We start from the raw sequence: 22,844 nt of genomic DNA, 5'->3' as shown, positions 1-22,844 counted from the left end.
GAAACACCGCCACCGCCAAGGCACCAGTTTCCCAGGGCCGGCGCCTGCGGGCAAAGTGTGGAGCTCCTCCGGCACAGATTGCAGTCGGGGAGCGGGTAACCGGTGGGAATCCACCGCTACCAAACAGACATTTCAAAGGTGCAGGGAAGAGACCGTCACCGCTAACTGCAGGGAACCGCAGCACCGTGAACCGTCCGAGGGACCCGTCCAACCAGCCGTTTGTTTACCGAGAACTGTGTCGTGTTTACTGGCTGAGTGAGTACCTCAGTGCCGCAAGGCACAGCGCTGCCCCTGCACCCCTGCACCCCACTGGGCCCCGGGATCACCAACCCCTACCCACGGAGGGGCAACACAACACCTGGCTGCTCCCATCACCATCCCCGGGATCCCCATCCAAAGCAGCGGTGGTGCAGTCACCATAACCGTGGGTGGCGTCACGAACTATAACCCCAACAAACACCCCCTTTTCACTCACGGGCGAGGAGTGTCGCTCGAGACACCCCGGGATCCGGCCCGCAGCTCGAGCCACCAGGAGCAACTGCCGGACCCGAGCAGAAGGGGTGAGCGCGGGCGGTGTGCTGACACCCTCCTCCCCGCCCGCGACAACTTGGCGTCACGAACAGGATCTTACCGCTCTGCCGTCTGGTAGAGGTGCGCCTTGTTACCGCCGGAGGTATCCGGCAGAAAAATTTCAGAAGCCGCCATCTTTGGCGCGAAAAGTTCCCGCTCGAGCGTCTTCTCGAGCAGTAGAGGCGCGAAGGCCAAAACCCCGCCCCGAGAGAGGAGGGGCCGGAAAGAGCTAAGGGGGACGGAAACAAGATGTCTGCGCCCGACGGAGCCGCTGGAGGAGCGGTGGTCGCAGCCGCAGCGGCACCCACGGATGGGAATGGGCCTGCCCAGGTCCTGGCCGCACCGGCGGGAGGTGCCGCGGCCCCCGCGCTTGCTCAGGTCATGCCGTTTTCCTTGCCCTATGCACCCGGAGCTGCCTGGCTACCGCAGTATGACGGGAAACCGGATGCCTTGCAGGCCTTCCGGAAAAAGCTTAACCCATTGCTAGAGCTGTACCCCCTGACTGATAAGCAACGTGCAGCGATAGTGCTAGGCCAGTTAACCGGTGCGGCGGAGCAGGAAGCGGAGACCTGGGCCGAGGGGGACCGGCTCTCTGTAGCCACCATCTTCGAGAAGCTACAGACTGCCTTCGAGACCCGGACTGAAGCTGAGCTGAGGATGCAGTTTTACCAGTGCCGGCAACGAGCTGGGGATAGCATTCGGGACTATGCTCTACGTCTGCAGACCGCCCTCCGCACGCTGAAGTGGGTGAATTCTATTAATGAGGCGGATAGCAACAAGATGTTGGTGGAGCAATTCGCGCAGGGGATGAGGTCCCCTGAGGATCGTAAACAACTCCGGCTGTGGGCCCTGGAACACCCTGATGTGGACTTTGCTGTGTTAAAGGAGCGGGCTATCAAAGCACTACAGCCCCCAGCTGCTGAAATTCTGGAACCCGTCCCGTGGCCCGTCGAGACAGCTCCCGTTGTGGCGGCTCCAGCCAAACCAACCTCCTTACTACCTGCAGCCTCAAGCAGCACAGTGGAAGAACTGGCAGCCCAGGTCCGTCGCCTGGACGGAGACCTTGCCAAAATCCTTGCTGCACTACAACCTCTGACCAGATCTCAGCCCCCAGCGCAGATACAGCTTGCTGACAGTCCCGAAGATGTTCCCTGGATGCAGCGGAGAAGCGCTAACAACCCGCGGAGCAGACCTCCAATCTGCTACAAGTGCCGTAAGCCGGGCCATGTTTACCGACAGTGCCCGTTAAACGAGCAACCCCTGGGGCCCCGGGCCAATCCTCAGGAGTAGAACACCGTGGCCCCCCGGACTGGCGAGACCGATATGTCGGGGCCCGCCCTATCATCCCTGTGGCTGTGGACGGCATACCCGTGATGGCTCTCTTGGACACTGGATCACAGGTAACCACCATACCGTACACATTGTATCAGCAATATTGGGCCACAGACGAGCTGGCGCCTCCAGACAATAGTATAAATTTGATTGCCGCTAATGGACTTCCATTGACCCAGGTGGGGTATAAAGAGGTGGCTATGACAGTGGGGCAAGCTGAACTGCAACACCAGGGTATGATTGTGATCATGAATGAGCCTAGTGATCATAACCCGAAAATAGTGTTGGGAACCAATGTGATGGAACACTGCATGGCTGATGTGTTGAACCTTTTGCAGCAGCTAGCCGCCACGGCGGCGGGGAGCCGGCAGAGGGCTGTGCAGCGTGAGATCCGCGCCCTGATGTACCGCCAGCATGTAAGCTCAACCGGAGGGGAGATTGGTGGAGTGCGAGTGATGGATGTTGCTCCATTGACTGTGCCCCCTAGGAGTGAGATGATGATCTGGTGTAGGGCAGCGGTAGGGCCTCAGGGGCGTGACTACCCTGCGATGATGGAGCCCATGCCTTCCGAGCACTGGCCCACTGTAGTGGCCGCCCGAGGGGTGGTAGATGTGAAGAAAGGGAGAGTGCCTGTGAGAGTGTTAAACTGTGGGGAGGAAGAAGTCAGGCTCCCCCGGTATGCCACCATTGCCAAACTGCTCACCCTGGACCCTCACACTATCCAGGAAGCCCGTCCATCCACACTCCCACCTACCACCAGCACTTCCCCATCCCAGGGGGACACAAAGGAGTGGCACCAACAGCTACATGTGGGCACTGATGATACCCCTACACATCACAGGGCAGGGGTACACAGGGTAGTGCAGGAATACGAACAGGTTTTCAGTAAGCACCCCCTAGACTTTGGGCAGATCAAGGGGGTCCAACACCACATTCCCACGGGTGAACATCCCCCTATCAAAGAGAGGTATAGACCTATTCCCCCTGCACATTACCAGTGTGCCAAAGATATGTTGAAGAATATGAAGGAGGCAGGGGTTATTCGGGACAGTTGTAGTCCCTGGGCCGCTCCGTTGGTACTGGTCAAGAAGAAGGATGGTACCATGCGGATGTGTGTGGACTACCGGAAGATCAACCAGATAACCCATAAAGATGCATATCCATTGCCTCGTATTGAAGAATCTTTGGCTGCACTGAGAACTGCAAACTACTTCTCGACCCTTGACCTCACCAGCGGATACTGGCAAGTGGCCGTGGCCCCTGAGGACCGGGAGAAGACCGCCTTCACCACCCCGATGGGGCTCTGCGAATTCAATAGCATGCCATTTGGGCTGTGCAATGCCCCCGGGACCTTCCAACGGTTGATGGAGTGCTGTCTGGGACATTTAAACTTCGAGACCGTCCTGCTGTATTTGGATGATGTGATTGTTTATTCCCAGACGTATGAGGCCCATCTGGAGCACCTGGCCGAGGTGTTCGCGTCCCTTGCCAAGTTCGGGATGAAGTTGAAGCCCTCGAAGTGCCATCTGCTGAAACCCAGGGTGCAGTATCTAGGACATGTGGTGAGTGCGGATGGTGTCGCCCCCGACCCTGAGAAGATCACTGCCATCCAGAGCTGGCCGAGACCAACTACAGTGAGGGAAGTAAGGCAGTTCCTGGGTCTGGTGGGGTACTATCGGCGCTTTATAAAGGGATACACGAAGATGGCTGCCCCCATGCAAGATCTCCTCGTGGGACAGACCAAAGGTGGTAGACCCATTGGGGCCCCACTGTCGTGGGAGGACAAGCATGAGGAGTCCTTTTGCCAGTTGAAGGCGGCCTTGACCGGAGAAGAGGTCCTGGCGTACCCTGACTATGGGAGCCCGTTCATCCTCCACACAGACGCCAGTAATGTGGGGCTAGGAGCGGTCCTATCCCAGGTCCAGGATGGAAAGGAGAAGGTGATTGCCTATGCTAGCCGAAAACTCCGGCCGACCGAAAGGAACCCTGAGAACTATAGCTCCTTCAAGCTTGAGCTATTGGCGTTGGTGTGGGCTATCACGAAGCGGTTCCGCCACTACTTGGCGGCAGCCAAATTCACAGCGTTTACGGACAACAACCCGCTGACTCACCTGAACACGGCCAAGTTGGGCGCGCTGGAGCAGCGGTGGGTAGCCCGGCTAGCCAACTATGATTTCACCATAAAGTACCGAGCTGGTCGTGTCAACATAAATGCTGATGCACTCTCCCGGATGCCCCATTTGTCGGAAGAGGGGTGCGAGGATGACGACCTCGAGGAGATCGAGTTGCCTGCGTTTCACCAGCTGCCTACTGAGAGGGTACAAGTCTGTCAGCAAAGGGTGGATCTGGACCCGCGGCCCAGTCAAGAGTGGCAGGACGTCCAGGACCAAGCGCCGGCTGTCCGCCTTGTCAAGACTCTGGTGGAACAAGGTGCTGTGGGAATAGACCCTGCCGCTCCAGCCGAAGCTCAACGCTTGTGGAAAGAACGAAAACGGCTTTACCTACACCAAGGGAGGCTGTACCGTGAGCTGATCAACCCGAAGACCCATGAGAAGATATGCCAGTTGATCGTTCCTCAAGCTGAGGTCGCTACTGTCCTGCGGGCATACCATGATGGTGCTGGCCACTTCGGGTGGAAGAAGCTGGAGATGCTGTTGAGGGAGCGGTTCTATTGGAGTGGGATGCGTGAATCGGTGGAAGCCTGGTGTCGAGAGTGTGGTCCTTGTACACTGAGGAGAAAGGACGAGACTAGCCAGAGGGCACCGTTACATCCCATAGTCACCCATCAGCCGCTGGAGCTGGTCGCCCTGGACCATGTCAAGCTCACCCCTAGCCGAAGTGGGTACACCTACGCATTGACCATGGTAGACCACTACTCAAGATTTATGGTGGTAGTCCCCGTTAAGGACCTAACTGGTCGAACCGCTGCTCGAGCGTTCCAGGCTTATTTCTGCCGACCCCATGGGTACCCCGAGAAGGTGCTGACTGACCAAGGCCCGGCTTTTGAAGCAGAGGTGTTTCACGAATTCTGCCAGCTGTACGGCTGCAAGAAGATCCGGACCACTCCGTACCACGCCCAAACCAACGGCATGTGCGAGAAAATGAATCACTTGGTCCTGGGGCTCCTCAAGACGCTACCGCTGGAAGAACGGAACATGTGGCCGGAAAAGCTACCTGACTTGGTCGACATGTATAATAATATCCCGTCCAGCTCGACGAAATGCACCCCAGCGTATCTGATGAGGGCTCGGCCTGGCCGCCTGCCGGTGGATCTGGAGATGGGGTTGGAAGCCCCGGAAGCACTCCCTTCAACGGCAGAGTGGGAAAGTCGGAGGAGGGCCCAGTACCGGCAAATCCAGGAGTATGTGGAGAAAAACCTCAGTCGAAGTCGAGAACAGCAAGAGCACCGGTTCAACCAGAAGGCGCCTGCAGGTCCTTTCCAGCCAGGAGATGTGGTGCTGAAACGGAAGAGAAAAGCCCACAAACTGGATGACCAGTGGGAGCAAGTCCCTTACGTCGTACAACCCACCGAGTGGGACAATGGGAAGACCTACCAGATCAGTCGGGACCAAGGGGGCACCCTGGCCACAGTTTCTCGGGACCATCTAAAAAAATGCCCCCCAGCGTTGAAAGCAGAGGCTGAAGTACCGGTCCCTCCACCAGTGGAAAAGGCAGCAGAGGTAATCCACACTGTAATGGGTGACTTCCCAGTAAACTGGCCTACACAGAACGGCGCGGTGATACTTCCAGTGATACTGTTCCCACAACCCGTGGATGAAGAAGTAGTGGAAGCGGTTAACCGTGAGCCAGAACCAGTGCCAGTGCCCAGGGATGAACCTGTACCCAACCCCCCTGCACCTCCGCCTGCTCCACACTATAGCAGGGAGGAGGAACCGATTGTTCCCTCTACCCCACTGTCTAGCACCACTGACACCGGGCCCCGAAGGTCCACCCGTTCCAACCTAGGTAGACCCCCACTTAGGTACAGGGAGACCGTTCTATGAGTAACAGGGGCCCGCAAGGGTAAAAGAGTGTTGTTTGTTGTTTGAAAGTTTTGAAAAATGAAAAACACTGATTGAACCGAGTTTTCATCTGATTGTCTGCTGTGATTAGCAACCGGCAGGAGCCGGCACCGTTGTCCCCGTGGGGACCGTTTAAAATGCATGGGAACTATCCATGGAAAAGCCCGTGAACTCTGCAGGGCAACCACAAACGTTAGTGGCTTGTAAATATGTTGGGTACCGTTACCGTTTCCGCAATGCCGCCTCCGGAGAGGCAGGTTGGAGGGAGGGCCCTGAGCAGAGCAGGCCAGGGCCCAGCCACCAAAGGAACCGGTGGCCACCCTCTGGAGGGGAAGGACAGATCCCGCTCGGGTGACTTGTGCTGGACTGTGGGTCAAGGGGTGCTGCCTGGGTTTTAGGGGCAGCATCAGGGCCAGGTTGCTTGGGTGGGAGAGAGCGGAAACCGTGACCGTACACCGTTGTAACGTTAAAAGTAAATGTGCCTCCCGTTTTGGGAAGAGTTGTGATTAAAAATGTATATAATTTACCGTTGATAATGTTATACCGTTTACCTTTTCAGAAAAACAAAAAGGAAAATAAAACCGGTGTTGGACGGGCAGCCCGAGGACGGTCTGCGTTTTGCTAAGGGGGAATGTGTCGCCCTGGGCAAGCCAGGGGACACAGATAACAACACACACGCACCCCACATTCCCTGTAGGTACACCAGCTAACCCACAAATCCTTGTTGCCTTCCTCCAGAGGTTGATGATGCACACCAGGGGGTGGGCCAGGCGGTTGGCTCCGCCCACCGAGGAGCTCACAACTCTGGAGGCAGGAAGTAACCAGGCAGAAAGCTCAGGGAGGAGGAAGTGGAAGGAGTGAAGTCAGCCCAGGCAGGGCAAGTGTGAGGAGCAAAAGGAGGGAAAGAAAACAGCTAAGTGAAAGTGGTGAAAGTAGAGAAGTGTAAAGGAGAAAAGCAAGGAAAGTGACAGAAAGCCTGAAGTTGGTCTGTGGCTGTGTGCCCAGACGGAGTCAGCAAGGTCAGCAGACAGCGGTGAAGATCTGCAGTGGGACTGTCTGGAGGTTGCTGGAAGGGCCGCGGAGGCTGTGTGTATCCAGGGCCTGGAGCAGTATACAAAGGGCAGTCAGTACCAGAGCAGGGGCTTTCGGATCCCAGCAAGGCTTGGAGTCGCTGTAAATTGCTAAATCCGTTAGTGAAGGGGACGTAGATCTCCCAACAAGCAAGTCCTGATTGACGGCAAAGGTCCAACCACAACGGGGAGACACCGCCACCGCCAAGGCACCAGTTTCCCAGGGCCGGCGCCTGCGGGCAAAGTGTGGAGCTCCTCCGGCACAGATTGCAGTCGGGGAGCGGGTAACCGGTGGGAATCCACCGCTACCAAACAGACATTTCAAAGGTGCAGGGAAGAGACCGTCACCGCTAACTGCAGGGAACCGCAGCACCGTGAACCGTCCGAGGGACCCGTCCAACCAGCCGTTTGTTTACCGAGAACTGTGTCGTGTTTACTGGCTGAGTGAGTACCTCAGTGCCGCAAGGCACAGCGCTGCCCCTGCACCCCTGCACCCCACTGGGCCCCGGGATCACCAACCCCTACCCACGGAGGGGCAACACAACACCTGGCTGCTCCCATCACCATCCCCGGGATCCCCATCCAAAGCAGCGGTGGTGCAATCACCATAACCGTGGGTGGCGTCACGAACTATAACCCCAACAAACACCCCCTTTTCACTCACGGGCGAGGAGTGTCGCTCGAGACACCCCGGGATCCGGCCCGCAGCTCGAGCCACCAGGAGCAACTGCCGGACCCGAGCAGAAGGGGTGAGCACGGTGTGCTGACACCCTCCTCCCCGCCCGCGACAACTTCAACACCCTATATAAGGTGTGCTCATTTAGTAGGCAACTTCCTTTCCTTTGGCAAAATGGGTCAGAAGAGAGATGTGACGGGCTCTGAAAAGTCCACATTGTGCGATGTCTTGCAGAGGGACACAGCAGTCTAGAAATTGCCAAACGTTTGAACCGTGATCACAGAACAATCAAGCGTTTCATGGCAAATAGCCAACAGGGTCGCAAGAAGCGCTGGGCAAAAAAGCCGCAAATAACTGCCCATGAATTGAGGAAAATCAAGCGTGAAGCTGCCAAGATGCCATTTGCCACCAGTTTGACCATATTTCAGAGCTGCAACGTTACTGGAGTATCAAAAAGCACAAGGTGTGCCATACTCAGGGACAGGCCACGGTAAGGAAGGCTGAAAACCACCACCTCTGACCAAGAAACATGAGATAAAACCTCAAGACTGGGCCAAGAAATATCTGAAGACTGATTCTTCACAGGTTTTGTGGATGATGAAATGAGAGTGACTCTTGATGGGCAGATGGATGGGCCAGAGGCTGGATCAGTAAAGGGCAGAGCTCCACTCTGACTCAGACGCCAGCAAGGTGGAGGTGGGCACTGGTATGGGCTGGGATCAGCAAAGATCAACTTGTGGGACCTTTTCGGGTTGAGGATGAAGTGAAGCTCAACTCCCAGACCTACTGCCAGTTTCTAGAAGACAACTTCTTCAAGCAGTGGTACAGGAAGAAGTTGGTATCATTCAAGAAAAACATGATTTTCCTGGAGGACAATGCTCCATCACATGCATCCAACTACTCCACAGCGTGGCTGGCCAGTAAAGGTGTAAAAGATGAAAGAATAATGACATGGCCCCCTTGTTCCCCTGATCTGAACCCCATAGAGAACCTGTGGTCCCTCATAAAATGTGAGATCTACAGGGAGGGAAAACAGTCCACCTCTGGGAGCAGTGTCTGGAGGCTGTGGAGTCTGGAGGCTGTGGTGTCTGGAGGCTGTGGAGTCTGGAGGCTGTGGAGTCTGGAGGCTGTGGAGTCTGTGGTGTCTGGAGGCTGTGGTGGCTGCTGCACGCAATGTTGATCATAAACAGATCAAGCAATGACAGAATCTGTGGATGGAGGCTGCTGAGGGTCATCAGAAAGAAAGGGGGCGATATTGGGCACTCATTTTTTGGGGTTTTGTTTTTGCATGTCAGAAATGTTTATTTCTTTATGTTGTGCAGTTATATTGGTTTACCTGGTGACAATAAACAAGTGAGATGGCAATAGATTTGGTTGTTATTAAGTTGCCTAATAATTCTGCACAGTAATAGTCACCTGCACAATCAGATCCTCCTAAGAAGCCGAATCTAAAAACCCCTCCAACTGCCAAAATATTAACCCCTCCAACTCCCAAAATATTAACCCCTCCAACTGCCAAAAATATTAAGCTCTGATATTTATGAGTCTTTTGGATGATTGAGAACATAGTTGTTGATCGTTAATATAAAAAATCCTCTAAAATACTACTTGCCTAATAATTCTGCACAGGGTGTACATATTTTATGGATATGTGGTATTGGTACTGTGTGTAAGTGGGAAGCTCTGAAGCAGGGCAGTCCTCACCAGAATGACTTTGGTCCTGTTAAAGATGGGCTCCAGGTAGGTCAGTATTGGATTAATTCCGGATAATTGCTGCAGACACCTCATGAATACGGCGATGAGGATGGGCTTGTAGTAGTATGGGTCGGAGAGCTCGGCCCAGGACAGAGAACTGCTCTGAAAACATAGATATATGTCGCCCATTAACTCCACCATCAATCCCATCACCATCCACTGGCGGATTACAACTCCCCTTGGGGCCTTACCGCCTTCATAACGCTTTCCTTAATCCTCTGGAACTCCCCCCTGTACGCCGTGTTGGGGCCGCGGAGCCAGACCAGCGCCTGAAGAGCCTTCTCATCCTTACCCTTAGATATTAGGAAACGAGGGGAGTCGGGCATGAAGCAGAGGAGGAAGAGCATCAGCAATACGGGGACCTCACCGGCTATTGCCAGCCAACGCCAGGGCAGGATCAGCCCTTGGAGGGAAAAATGGAGGGAAGAAAGGGTTAAATAAAAATAAATAATGCCATTATTAATCATAATAAAATAACATCCCTAACACTGATTTGTGTTCCTTCGAAGTAAACAATGAAGGTTGTAGATGAGTGACAGCAAGCAGAGATCTTAAACATTAAGATCTGTTTTTTTGTTGTTTTTTTTAATTTCTTTTAAAACCGCCATATGGTTCCAGAGATATGGGCCTTTAGCAATATGGTCCTTTCAAAAGTTAATTATACAGAGGAGCCTAAATGTCATGATGTGACAGTATGAAAGCGAGGGACAGGGGCACCTATGCTGTCCCTCACGCTAAGGGACCCTAGGCAATGCCTAACCTCAGGATTAGCCCTAATGGTGGAGATGCCAGAGTCCCGTTTCTGTCTAATCTCCTAACCAGAACTAATCTGATTCTCCTCTCCCACCAGGGCAGCAGTGAGATGGAAAAATAAGCAAAACTCTGACAAGCTGCACAAACACAGGAAAAAACAATGAGAGACTCTGGAGAAAAGCAAGAGCAGGAAGGCAGCAACAAAAAGACATCCAAGGTCCATCCAGTTCAACCTTCCTCCACCGATTATATATTTTGTCACTGAATCATTTATGTTTAATATATCTTTGTTATTAACATTCAGTGTATACAAATATCCAATAAAAACATTTCAGGAAGCACAAGAAAATTTTAAGTATGTGGGAGAATCAGGGCGGATAGCCTCAAATCGTAGATTACGTCTTCAAATTCAACTAAATCATTTAAAAAAAACAATGTTGTACACTGAAGAAATCATCCAGCCCTTTTTTAAAAGCTTTTATACTATCTGCAATTGCTACCTCTTGTGGTCGGCATTCCACAGTCTGACTGCTCTAACTGTAAAGAACCCTTTCCTATTCAGCTGCCGGAATCGCTTTTCTTCCACTCCCAGTGAGTGCCTCCATGGACCATAGTGTTGTTTTTGGAAGGAATAAGTCATGTGCCAGTCCTTTGTATTGATCACAGACATCAGAGACATTATCAGGAGGAATGTCAGAATCTGTAGCCTGAACAGATCCCATGACAGTCGGCGATGTTTGCAAAAACCTCCGTGTGTCACTAAACACTAGCCCCAGATGATGCTGTGAGTAACACCTCCTTGGTACAGATTATATAAAGACCTGGAATCATCTGACGGATTTAAAAAAAAAAATGAATACTCAAGGGAGCAGCGAGAATAAAATAACAACAAAAAATGACCACTTTTGACCTGCAGATAGGTCCTCTTTAAGTCCTTCCTCATGTCGGAAGCTGTGGTCTCACTAGCTCTGTTGCAGAGGAGATTCATAGGTGACATTGATTTTCCATACTACAGTATTGCACTTATATACGGTGGAACAAATGAACATAGGTTCAAGGTCCCTATACACAATAAAAAATAAGTGATAAAAGGCAAAAAAAATAAAAATAAAATAAAATCCCTCCCTTTAAAACTAAACCAAAATAAATATATTTGATATCGCTGTGTTCATAAAAATCCAATCCATCAATGTTAAAATTATGAAAAGCATGCGGTGATTGCGGGAAAGAAAAAAGAAAGCAAAAAACAATAATAATAATAGTCATTTCTGGCCGTTGGGTGGGACCATTTTGATTTGTGTAATCTCTGGCCATTGAGTATGAGCCATTTTCATTAGCATAATCTCTGGTCATTGGGTGGGAGCCATTTTGATTTGCGTAATCTCTGGCCATTTGATGGAAGACATTTTGATTAGTATAATCTCTGGCCATCCCATGCCAGCCATTTTGATTAGCATAATCTCTGGTCATTGAGTGGGAGCCGTTTTGATTTGCGTAATCTCTGGTCATTGAGTGGGAGCCGTTTTGATTTGCGTAATCTCTGGTCATTGAGTGGGAGCCATTTGATTTGCGTAATCTCTGGTCATTGAGTATGAGCCATTTTGATTAGCATAATCTCTGGTCATTGGGTGGGAGCCATTTTGATTTGCGTAATCTCTGGCCATTTGATGGAAGACATTTTGATTAGCATAATCTCTGGCCATCCCATGCCAGCCATTTTGATTAGCATAATCTCTGGTCATTGAGTGGGAGCCGTTTTGATTTGCGTAATCTCTGGTCATTGAGTATGAGCCATTTTGATTAGCATAATCTCTGGTCATTGGGTGGGAGCCATTTTGATTTGCGTAATCTCTGGCCATTTGGTGGAAGACATTTTGATTAGCATAATCTCTGGCCATCTGATGCCAGCCATTTTGATTAGCATAATCTCTGGTCATTGAGTGGGAGCCGTTTTGATATGCGTAATCTCTGATCATTGAGTGGGAGCCGTTTTGATATGCGTAATCTCTGATCATTGAGTGGGAGCCGTTTTGATTTGCGTAATCTCTGGTCATTGAGTATGAGCCATTTTTATTAGCATAATCTCTGGTCATTGGGTGGGAGCCATTTTGATTAGCGTAACCTTTGGCCATTGGGCGGGAGCCATTTTGATTAGCATAATCTGTGACCATTGGGTGGAAGCCATTTTGATTAGCGTAACCTTTGGCCATTGGGTGGGAGCCATTTTGATTAGCGTGGTGCAATGACATTGTTGCGGCATGATGCTCAAGAAGACCCACATATGTCGTCAGGTATAGACGGCTCCCGTCCAGCGGACACAGATTACAGACACAGCCGTTGGACGGGTTGTGTGAATCAAACATATTAAGACATGTTGGTTTTCATTCCCTAATATCAAGCAGAGATCTTCAACATGGTGGAAAATTGCAGCACAAAGTATAATAGAGAGTTGTATGCTGACATATTGTGGATACAGCAACAATTACATGGCTGTTTGCATGATTGTCTGCCTGACATGTCAATAAAGTTAGGTGTAAAAAAAAAATTACCTCACAAAATGACAGAAAGAGTACAAAGGAGTGACAGACGCTGCTGTGCTGACTGACGGCCATGTTGTCATATAATACTGAGAGAAATACTTTTATGCTCAAGTACAAGCAACCACATACACGGCCGGACTATGTCCGAAATAAGCTGTTGCTGACCGACCATGTTTACCACAGTAACATTGGTTCGAGAAGAAGAAAAGATGGCTGCCAGCCCTAATCCTGTCAGATTGTGCTTTCTCTATTCCAAGAGCCATAACCAGTTTTTTATTTTTTTTCCTTTGGCATAGCGATAATGGGGGCTGACTTGTAGTTTGAAATGACACCATTAATTTTAACATAAAATGTACTGAAAATAAATAAATAAAATAACAATAATAATAATAATAATAATGACACCATTCATTTTACCATACAATGTGCTGAAAAAAGGGAAAAAATAAATAATAATAATAATAAAAATAAAAAATATTAATAAATAAAATATTAATAATTATAAACAAAATAATATAATAATAAATAAAACATAATATAACAATAAGGACACCATTCATTTTCCATATAATGTACTGGAAAAATGGAAAAAAATAACAATAATAATAATAATGACACCATTCATTTTACAATATAATGTACTGAAAAAAATGAAATAATAATAGTAATATAAAAAAATAATAAATATCAATAATAATGAACAAAATGATAAATAAACAATATTATTATATTACTACTACTACGGTACTACTACTACTACTACTACTAATAATAATAATAATAATAATAATAATAATAATAATGACACCATTTATTTTACCATATAATGTACTGAAAAAAAGGAAAAAAATTAACAATAATAATAATAATGACACCATTCATTTTACCATATAATATACTGAAAAAAATGAAATAATAATATATAAAAAAAAAAATAATAAATATCAATAATAATGAACAAAATGATAAACAAACAATATTATTATATTAATACTACTACGGTACTACTACTACTACTACTACTAATAATAATAATAATAATAATAATAATCACACCATTTAATTTACCATATAATGTACTGAAAAGAAAATAATAATAATAATAATAATAATAATAATAATAATAATAATAATAATAATAATAATAAAAAATTAGTTGAAATGAAAAAAAAAGCAACAATTCTCCATTATTTTTTTTTACTGCTTCAATAAAAATGAACTGGTAACATAATTGTTTAGTTTCCAGTGACATAAAACTTGTAAAGTTTTTTATTTTAGTGTATAAAAAAATGTCTAAATTCCATTAAAAAAAATAATATTTGGTTTCTATCACCATTTTCTGAGACCTGTAAATTTTTTTTTTTTATTTTACCTTTGATAGAGCCATATCAGGGCTTATTTGTTGGCATGGCAATTGTGTATTTTAATTCATAAAGGGTTTTTTTAAATTTATATTTACAGCTTTTTTTATGGAAGTGCACAACCCCCCCCCCAAAAAAAACTTCTGGCATTTCAATGATTATTTTTTTAACCTTTCTATAATTAATATTGTTCTGGTCAATTAATTAAAAATTTTGATAAATCGAATTTTTACGGACGCAGTGATACTGAATTTATTTAATTTTTTTAAATAAAAATGTCATATGTACCTCAAAAAGGTACCATTAAAAACTGCAGCTCAGCCTACAAAGAACAAGCCCTCATACAGGTCCATGGGCATAATTATAAAAATAGTCATGGGTCTCAGAAAATGGCGACGCGGACCAAATTATTATTTTATTTTATTTGTTATTTTTTACGAAAGTCAGCTTGTCTTTTTTTAACCCCTTCACCACGCAGCGATTTTTCATTTTTCGTTTTTTCCTCCCGTTCTTCCAAAAGCCATAACTTTTTTATTTTTCCGTCCATATAGCCATATAAGGACTTGTTTTTTGCGGGACGAGTTGTACTTTTGAATGACACCATTCACTCTGCCTTTTATTGTACTGTAAGGGTATGTGCGCACTCTGCAGTTTTGTTTCTCCAGCGACAAATGCACCAAAACGTGGCATAAACGCACCTCTGGCCGAAAAAATGCATTAAAAAACGTATGTGTTTTAGACGCATTTTGGTGCATTTTTTCCCATGCGTTTTTTCACTATATTCAATGGAAAAAGGCAGAAAAGAATTGACACGCTGCTTCTTTTTTCTGCAAACAAAACTGCCTTTCTGAAATCTCATAGACTTTGCTGGGGAAGGACTGCACCCAAAAATGTCGCAAAAACATGGCAAAAAACGATCATGCACAGAAGGCTTGAAACAGGAAAAAAATTATAAATGTGGTGAAATTGCAAAAAAAAATAAAGTGCAATCCCACTATTGTTTTTTGGGTGTTTTACGGTATTTATCATATTCACTATATGGTGAAACTGACCTGGTAATATGACTCCCCAAGTCAGTCCGAGTTTTTAGATACCAAACATGTATAGTTTTACTTTTATCTAAGTGGTTAAAAAAAATTCAAAAATTGGTAAAAAAAAGTATTGCGCTTTTGCCGTCATGTTCTGAGACTGGTAACGTTCTCATTTTTCGGGATCTGGGGCTCATTCAGGGCTTATTTTTTGCGCCCTGAGCTGACGTTTTTAATTATATCGTTTTTGTGATTTTTTTTTGCATTTTATTACAACGTAATTCTTGCGGTTTTTTTTTTCTTTTTTACCAATCAATTTATTTTATATTTTGACAGAATGTGGCGATACCAAATATGTGCATTTTTTCATCTTCACTGCGGCAAAAGGGGGGTGATTTTGATCCTTTGTGTTTCTTTTAATTTTTCATATTTTTTAACGCTTTTTTTTACATTTTTTATTGTTTTTACTAGTTGAAGCTGTGATCTTCTGATCGCTTGTGCTGTCCAGAGCGGGGCAACAGCATCACCATCATCATCAGCACCGCTCTGTACAGCAGAAATCATGATCTCCTATGAATGCCGGCGCTCAGGGTGGGACACGGCCTATGACGTACCGATACATCATAGGTCATGAAAGAGTTAAGAAACCAAAATATTAGAAAACTATAAAAGTTTGGTATCGCCGTAATTGTATTGACCTAAAGAATCATGGTGTCAGGTCGTATTTACAACACTGAGTCCCAAAACCAGGACTGTTTGACATATGTGATGTTATATAGAGGTTAGACTTACCCAATGCGTAGAGAACCAGCGCTCCACAAACAGCCATCAGCTGAGGACAGGCCCCCAGTGCCCCCCGCACGCCAGCGTGGGAGATCTCAGATATATACACCTAGAACACATTGAACATCACATGAAGGTGTCGTGAACGGAGCTTCTAGATTCATGAGTAGAATTGTGAACATCAAGAAACGTCAGATGACGAGTCCTTACAGAGGGGGTCAGTTACTTCCTCGCAAATCAGTCGAAATCCTTTAGTTCTAAAATTGGACTTCAGCATGGTAATGTCCTCTGCTATGCTGATTAGTTACCACAAATGACCCTTCTGTCCCCAAATGCGAGGAGAGCAGCGTACACATGCCATAGATTAGTCTTGGGTACTGCATTGTGGCCTACAAGCCTCAAATATGGAGCTGTGGTATGGGGATCTGTATGGTAGGGTCCTTACACTGTAGAGTATATTGTATTTTCATTAAAGGGCTAATAAGTGGAAATCCTGGTGTATTTTTTGGACATGGAATTTATATCCCATACTTCCAGAAATTTCCATGGTATATGATGGATGTCCATGCTGTGAATGAGGAACAGAGGGACGATTGTGGTATTTGGGAACCATATGATGTATGTACCCATAAGATGCATTGTTTTGATAGAAGGTGTCCATATATTTACTATGTATGTGTCATTGTAAAGGTTTTTGCAGTGGTATCAAGATCACGGCGGAGAAGCCCCTGGTGGACCTAACTAGGAGGAAAAGACCCTGGTGGACCTATCTAGGAGGAGAAGACACTGGTGGACCTAACTAGGAGGAAAAGACCCTGGTGGGCCTATCTAGGAGGAGAAGATACTGGTGGACCTAAATAGGCAGAGAAGACCCTGGTCGATATATCTAGGTGGAGAAGATCCTGGTGGACCTATCTAGGAGGAGAAGACACTAGTGGACCTAACTAGGAGGAAAAGACCCTGGTGGGCCTATCTAGGAGGAGAAGATACTGGTGGACCTAAATAGGCAGAGAAGACCCTGGTCGATATATCTAGGTGGAGAAGATCCTGGTGGATATATCTAGGAGGAGAAGACACTAGTGGACCTAACTAGGAGGAAAAGACCCTGGTGGACCTATCTAGGAGGAGAAGACACTAGTGGACCTAAATAGGCAGGGAAGACCCTGGTCGATATATCTAGGTGGAGAAGACCCTGGTGCACCTATCTAGGTGGAAAAGACCCTGGTGGACCTATCTAGGAGGAGAAGACACTGGTGGACCTAACTAGGAGGAAAAGACCCTGGTGGACCTATCTAGGAGGAGAAGACACTGGTGGACCTAACTAGGAGGAAAGGACCCTGGTGGACCTATCTAGGAGGAGAAGACACTAGTGGACCTAAATAGGCAGGGAAGACCCTGGTCGATATATCTAGGTGGAGAAGACCCTGGTGCACCTATCTAGGAGGAGAAGACCCTAGTGGACCTAACTAGGAGGAAAAGACCCTGGTGGACCTATCTAGGAGGAGAAGACACTAGTGGACCTAAATAGGCAGGGAAGACCCTGGTCGATATATCTAGGTGGAGAAGACCCTGGTGCACCTATCTAGGTGGAAAAGACCCTGGTGGACCTATCTAGGAGGAGAAGACACTGGTGGACCTAACTAGGAGGAAAAGACCCTGGTGGACCTATCTAGGAGGAGAAGACACTGGTGGACCTAACTAGGAGGAAAGGACCCTGGTGGGCCTATCTAGGAGGAGAAGATACTGGTGGACCTAAATAGGCAGAGAAGACCCTGGTCGATATATCTAGGTGGAGAAGACCCTGGTGCACCTATCTAGGTGGAAAAGACCCTGGTGGACCTATCTAGGAGGAGAAGACACTAGTGGACCTAAATAGGCAAGGAAGACCCTGGTCGATATATCTAGGTGGAGAAGACCCTGGTGCACCTATCCAGGTGGAAAAGACCCTGGTGGACCTAACTAGGCAGAGAAGACCCTGATGGACCTATCTCAGCTGTACTAGATCAATCTTCCTACGGAGCATTCATCCATCAAGTCACCATGACTCGAAATCGAGCTGAAGGCCGTAAAAAAAAAATACATGTGTGAACTTTAGAAATGCTACTATCCCTCAAGCCGAAGAGGAAGACTAGCAACCCAATGGCTTAATAAACTCAAGCTAATGACAGAGACCCTGGTAGACCTATCTAGGCTGCAGAAGATCAAGCTTCCCACAGAGCGTTTGGCCACAGAGCGTTTATCCATCAAAATCGAGCTGAAGGCTGTTAAAAAAAAAAAAAAAATTCCACTTATGAACTAACTAGGCGGAGAAGACCCTGATGGACCTATCTCGGCTGCACAAGATCGATCTTCCTACAGAGCATTAATCTATCAAGTCGCCATGGCTCGAAATTGAGCTGATGGCCGTTAAAAAAAAAATGAATTTCCATCTGTGAACTTTAGAAATGCTCGCTTCCCTCAAAGGGAAGAGGAAGATCAGCAACCAGATGGCGTGATACAATCAAGATAACGGTGGAGAAGACCCTGGTGGACCTAACCTGCACAAGATCAATCCATCAAGTCGCCATGGCTCGAGATCAAGCTTAAAGACGTTAAAAAACCCAAAACTTTTCTCTCTGTACCTTCCTCTTTTTTTCCCCAAAGATGGCTGTACCATTTCTTTCCCCTTTAGGTCCATTTTACATGTTGATCTAAGTGTGTTTTAGTAGAACTAGTCACATACCCCAACTTTATCGCGAAGACATTTTGGTTACGTGTTACAGCACCACTCGGTATTATGTCTTAGGCGATTTCAGAAGGGAATACCTCCATAACAGGATATATTACTACTTGCCACAAGTGTTTATGTAAAATTAGAAAGACAAAGATATGGAATGGGTCCATAGTAGTCTATAGGACACCTGCAAATTAGATATGTAATATGGAAGTGGGCATAGATCCTACTCAAAAGAGCAAAATTACCTATACAGAAATCAACTCTTTTTCCTATTATTTTGTATATCAGTAATCAGATCTTTCTTATTATTATTAATCAGATCTTTTTTGTATTATGAATCATATTTATAAGCATTACTAATCAGATTTTTCTGTTTTACTACTTAGTTTTTTTTTATTAATCAGACTTTTCTGCATAATTATTCTGACTTTGCTGCATTATTAATAAGATTTTGATGCATTACTAATCAGATTTTTCTGTGTTATTAGCCAGATTTATTTGTATTATTATTTAGATTTTTCCGTTTTCAGATTTTTCTCCATTATTAATCAGATTTTTCAGCATTAATCTGATTTTTCTATACTATTCAGACTTGCCTGCACCAATAAGATATTTTTGCCTTATTGATCAGATTTTTTGTATTATTAATCAGATTTGTCTGTAGTAATCAGACTTATCTGCACTAATCAGATTTTTTTGCATATTAATCAGATTTTTTGTATTAATAATCAGATTTTTCTGTATTAATCAGATTTGTCTGCACTAATCAGATTTTTTGCAATATTAATCAGATTTTTTACATTATTAATCAGATTTTTCTGTATTAATCAGACTTATCTGCACTAATCAGATTTTTTTGTATTATTAATCTGATATGTTGCATTATTAATCAGATTTTTTACATTATTGATCAGAGTTTTCTGTATTAATCAGACTTGTCTGCACTAATCAAATTGTTTGCATTTTTAATCAGATTTTTCTGTATTAATCAGAGTTTCCTGCATTATTAATCAGTTTTCCTTTGCTCTATTAATCCAATTTTTCTGTATTAATAATCTGATTTTTCTGTATTATTAATCCCATTTTTCTATACTGTTAATAATCAGATTTTTTGCAACATTAGTCAGTTTTTTTCTGCATTACTAATTAGATTTTTCTTATTATTAATTCTTAAATCTTATTGGTATTACTTAAAATTTTCATTATCAGAGTTTTCAGTATTATTAATCAGATTTTCCTGTACTATTAATCAGATTTTTCTATAATGTTGATAATCAGATTTTCTGCATTATTGATCAGTTTTTTATGAAATCTTACTCAGATTTTTTGCAATATTTTTCAGGTTTTTTTTATTGTGTTACTAATTAGATTTTTCTGTTATTACTTTTTATTATCAGACTCTTCAGTATTATTAACCTGATTTGTTTGTATTATTAATCCGATTTTTCTACATTATTAATCAGATTTTCCTTTATTATTAATCAGATTTTTTTGCATTATTAATCAGATTTTCCTGCATTATTAATCAGATTTTCCAGTATTATTACTCAGATTTTCCTGCATTATTAATCGGATTTTTCTGCATTATTACTCAGATTTTTCTGCATTATTAATCAGATTTACCTGTATTATTAATCAGATTTTTCTGCATTATTAATCAGATTTTTCGGCATTATTAATCAGATTTTCCTGTATTATTAATCAGATTTTTCTGCATTATTAATCAGATTTTCCTGCATTATTAATCAGATTTTCCTGTATTATTAATCAGATTTTTCAGCATTATTAATCAGATTTTCCTGTATTATTAATCAGTTTTTTCTGCATTATTAATCAGATTTTCCTGTATTATTAATTGGATTTTTCTGCATTATTAATCAGATTTTCCTGCATTATTAATTGGATTTTTCTGCATTATTAATCAGATTTTCCTGTATTATTAATCAGATTTTCCTGCATTATTACTCAGATTTTCCTGTATTATTAATCAGATTTTTCTGCATTATTAATCAGATTTTCCTGCATTTTTAATCGGATTTTTCTGCATTATTAATCAGATTTTCTGTATTATTAATCAGATTTTTCTTCATTATTAATCAGATTTTCCTGCATTATTAATTGGATTTTTCTGCATTATTAATCAGATTTTCCTGTATTATTAATCAGATTTTCCTGCATTATTACTCAGATTTTCCTGTATTATTAATCAGATTTTTCTGCATTATTACTCAGATTTTTCTGCATTATTACTCAGATTTTCCTGTATTATTAATCAGATTTTTCTGCATTATCAATCAGATTTTTCTGCATTATTAATCAGATTTTCCTGTATTATTAATCCATTTTTCTGCTTTATTAATCAGATTTTACTAAACATAAGTCTAGGCAGAAAACATCTTTAACCATTGAACTATTAAGGCCACTTTACACACAGAGATAAATCTTTGGCAGATCTGTGGTTGCAGTGAAATCATGGACATATTGTTCCATTTGTACACAGCCACAAACCTGGCACTGATTGTCCACAATTTCACTGCAACCACAGATCTGCCGCAGATTTATCTCTGTGTGTGACAGGGCCTTTAGTGACAAGTCTTACCGGTATAGATGATGACGTGAGTCCTCCGGCCAGACCCGTTAGTATCCTGCCCAAAAGTAACATTGAGACATGTTGCGCGCTGCCCATGAGCAGAAAGCCGACGGCCGCAGGAAAAGCCGAGAACATGATACTAAGTTTACGTCCCAGGCGGTCATTCAGGAACATCGAGCTTATCCCTCCGACACAACAACCGAGAGCAAAGACGGACTGTCCAGGAAAAGAAAAAGAAATAAGTATATAATCACTGAAGCATGGCTCCTTTTATCTAATAACAGCGCCACAGCTGGTCACAGGTTGTGTGCGGTATTGCAGCCTAGTCATATATTCATTTCAATGGAGCCAAGCTGTAATATCAGACAGAACTCATTGACAAATATAAGAAAAGTAAAGCTCTCTACCCCGAACCATGACTTTTCGGCATCTGTAATGTGCAAGACTGGATCAACATCTTCTTCCAGAACCGGCAGCACCGGCGAGGGGTAAACCAGGCCATAGCCGAAGGAGAAGTTACCAAGAACCGCGGAAAAGGCGGCCAAGAACATCCTCCTGTTGTCTAGTGTCCTGTGTGGAAAGAGGCAAGAAGAGTGTTAAGACAGGGACCCCAATAGTGAAGGTTCCTGCCATCAAATCCCAACCTCGTGACCAGGAGGACTCAGAGTCTGCCCCTCAACAACAATTATCAGCCACTGGAGAGAAAAAGGAGTACGACACTGACGACTGGGTCATTCCTCATCAGTTCTCCCCCATATGACTGACACTGGGGGGTACGAAAAATAATCTGCAAATTGTTGATGGCTCACCACTTACTGGTTGTTGCTAATAGTCAACACGGCCGAGGTGATTAAACCGAATCGAACCACCACTGAGCAAGACACAAAAGTACAAGGTGTTCAGTGCTCAGAGACACAGCCGAGATGAGGAGGCCGACCCTGACCACCACTGAGCAAGACAGAAGTACAAGGTGTTCAGTGCTCAGAGACACGGCCGAGGTGAGGAGGCCGACCCTGACCACCACTGAGCAAGACACAGAAGTACAAGGTGTTCAGTGCTCAGAGACACGGCCGAGGTGAGGAGGCCGACCCTGACCACCACTGAGCAAGACACAGAAGTACAAGGTGTTCAGTGCTCAGACACACGGCCGAGGTGAGGAGGCCGACCCTGACCACCACTGAGCAAGACACAGAAGTACAAGGTGTTCAGTGCTCAGAGACACAGCCGAGGTGAGGAGGCCGACCCTGACCACCACTGAGCAAGACACAGAAGTACAAGGTGTACAGTGCTCAGACACACAGCCGAGGTGAGGAGGCTGAACCCGACCACCACTGAGCAAGACACAGACGTACAAGATGTTCAGTGCTCAGACACACAGCCGAGGTGAGGAGGCTGAACCTGACCACCACTGAGCAAGACACAGAAGTACAAGGTGTTCAGTGCTCAGACACACAGCCGAAGTGAGGAGGCCGACCCTGAACACCACTGAGCAAGACACAGAAGCACAAGGTGTTCAGTGCTCACAGACACAGCTGAGGTGAGGAGGCCGAACCCGACCACCACTGAGCAAGACACAGACGTACAAGATGTTCAGTGCTCAGACACACAGCCGAGGTGAGGAGGCTGAACCTGACCACCACTGAGCAAG

The 22,844-nt window shown here is 45.3% G+C and overlaps 2 protein-coding genes across 3 annotated transcripts in view; one reads left to right on the top strand and one right to left on the bottom strand.

The window, feature by feature from the left end:
* SLC2A6 (solute carrier family 2 member 6) overlaps nucleotides 1-22,844 on the bottom strand; it is a 191,242-nt gene that overhangs the window by 22,781 nt on the left and 145,617 nt on the right. For both annotated transcript variants that reach the window (XM_075324670.1, XM_075324669.1), the window contains exons 2-6: nucleotides 21,604-21,766; nucleotides 21,206-21,412; nucleotides 15,900-15,999; nucleotides 9,617-9,828; nucleotides 9,375-9,527 (exon numbers count right to left, since the gene is read on the bottom strand). In XM_075324670.1, coding sequence (XP_075180785.1) covers nucleotides 9,375-9,527; nucleotides 9,617-9,828; nucleotides 15,900-15,999; nucleotides 21,206-21,412; nucleotides 21,604-21,766 — 835 coding nt within the window. The remainder of the gene's footprint in view (nucleotides 1-9,374; nucleotides 9,528-9,616; nucleotides 9,829-15,899; nucleotides 16,000-21,205; nucleotides 21,413-21,603; nucleotides 21,767-22,844) is intronic.
* Nucleotides 1-22,844, top strand: part of LOC142251664 (uncharacterized) — a 134,058-nt gene that overhangs the window by 29,774 nt on the left and 81,440 nt on the right. The window lies entirely within an intron of this gene.

The sequence above is a fragment of the Anomaloglossus baeobatrachus genome, chromosome 9, assembly GCF_048569485.1.
Source record: "Anomaloglossus baeobatrachus isolate aAnoBae1 chromosome 9, aAnoBae1.hap1, whole genome shotgun sequence".
NCBI classification, from domain to species: Eukaryota; Metazoa; Chordata; class Amphibia; order Anura; family Aromobatidae; genus Anomaloglossus; species Anomaloglossus baeobatrachus.
The sequence above is the reverse complement of the archived record's forward strand: the minus strand, read 5'-3'. Positions and strand labels throughout refer to the sequence as shown.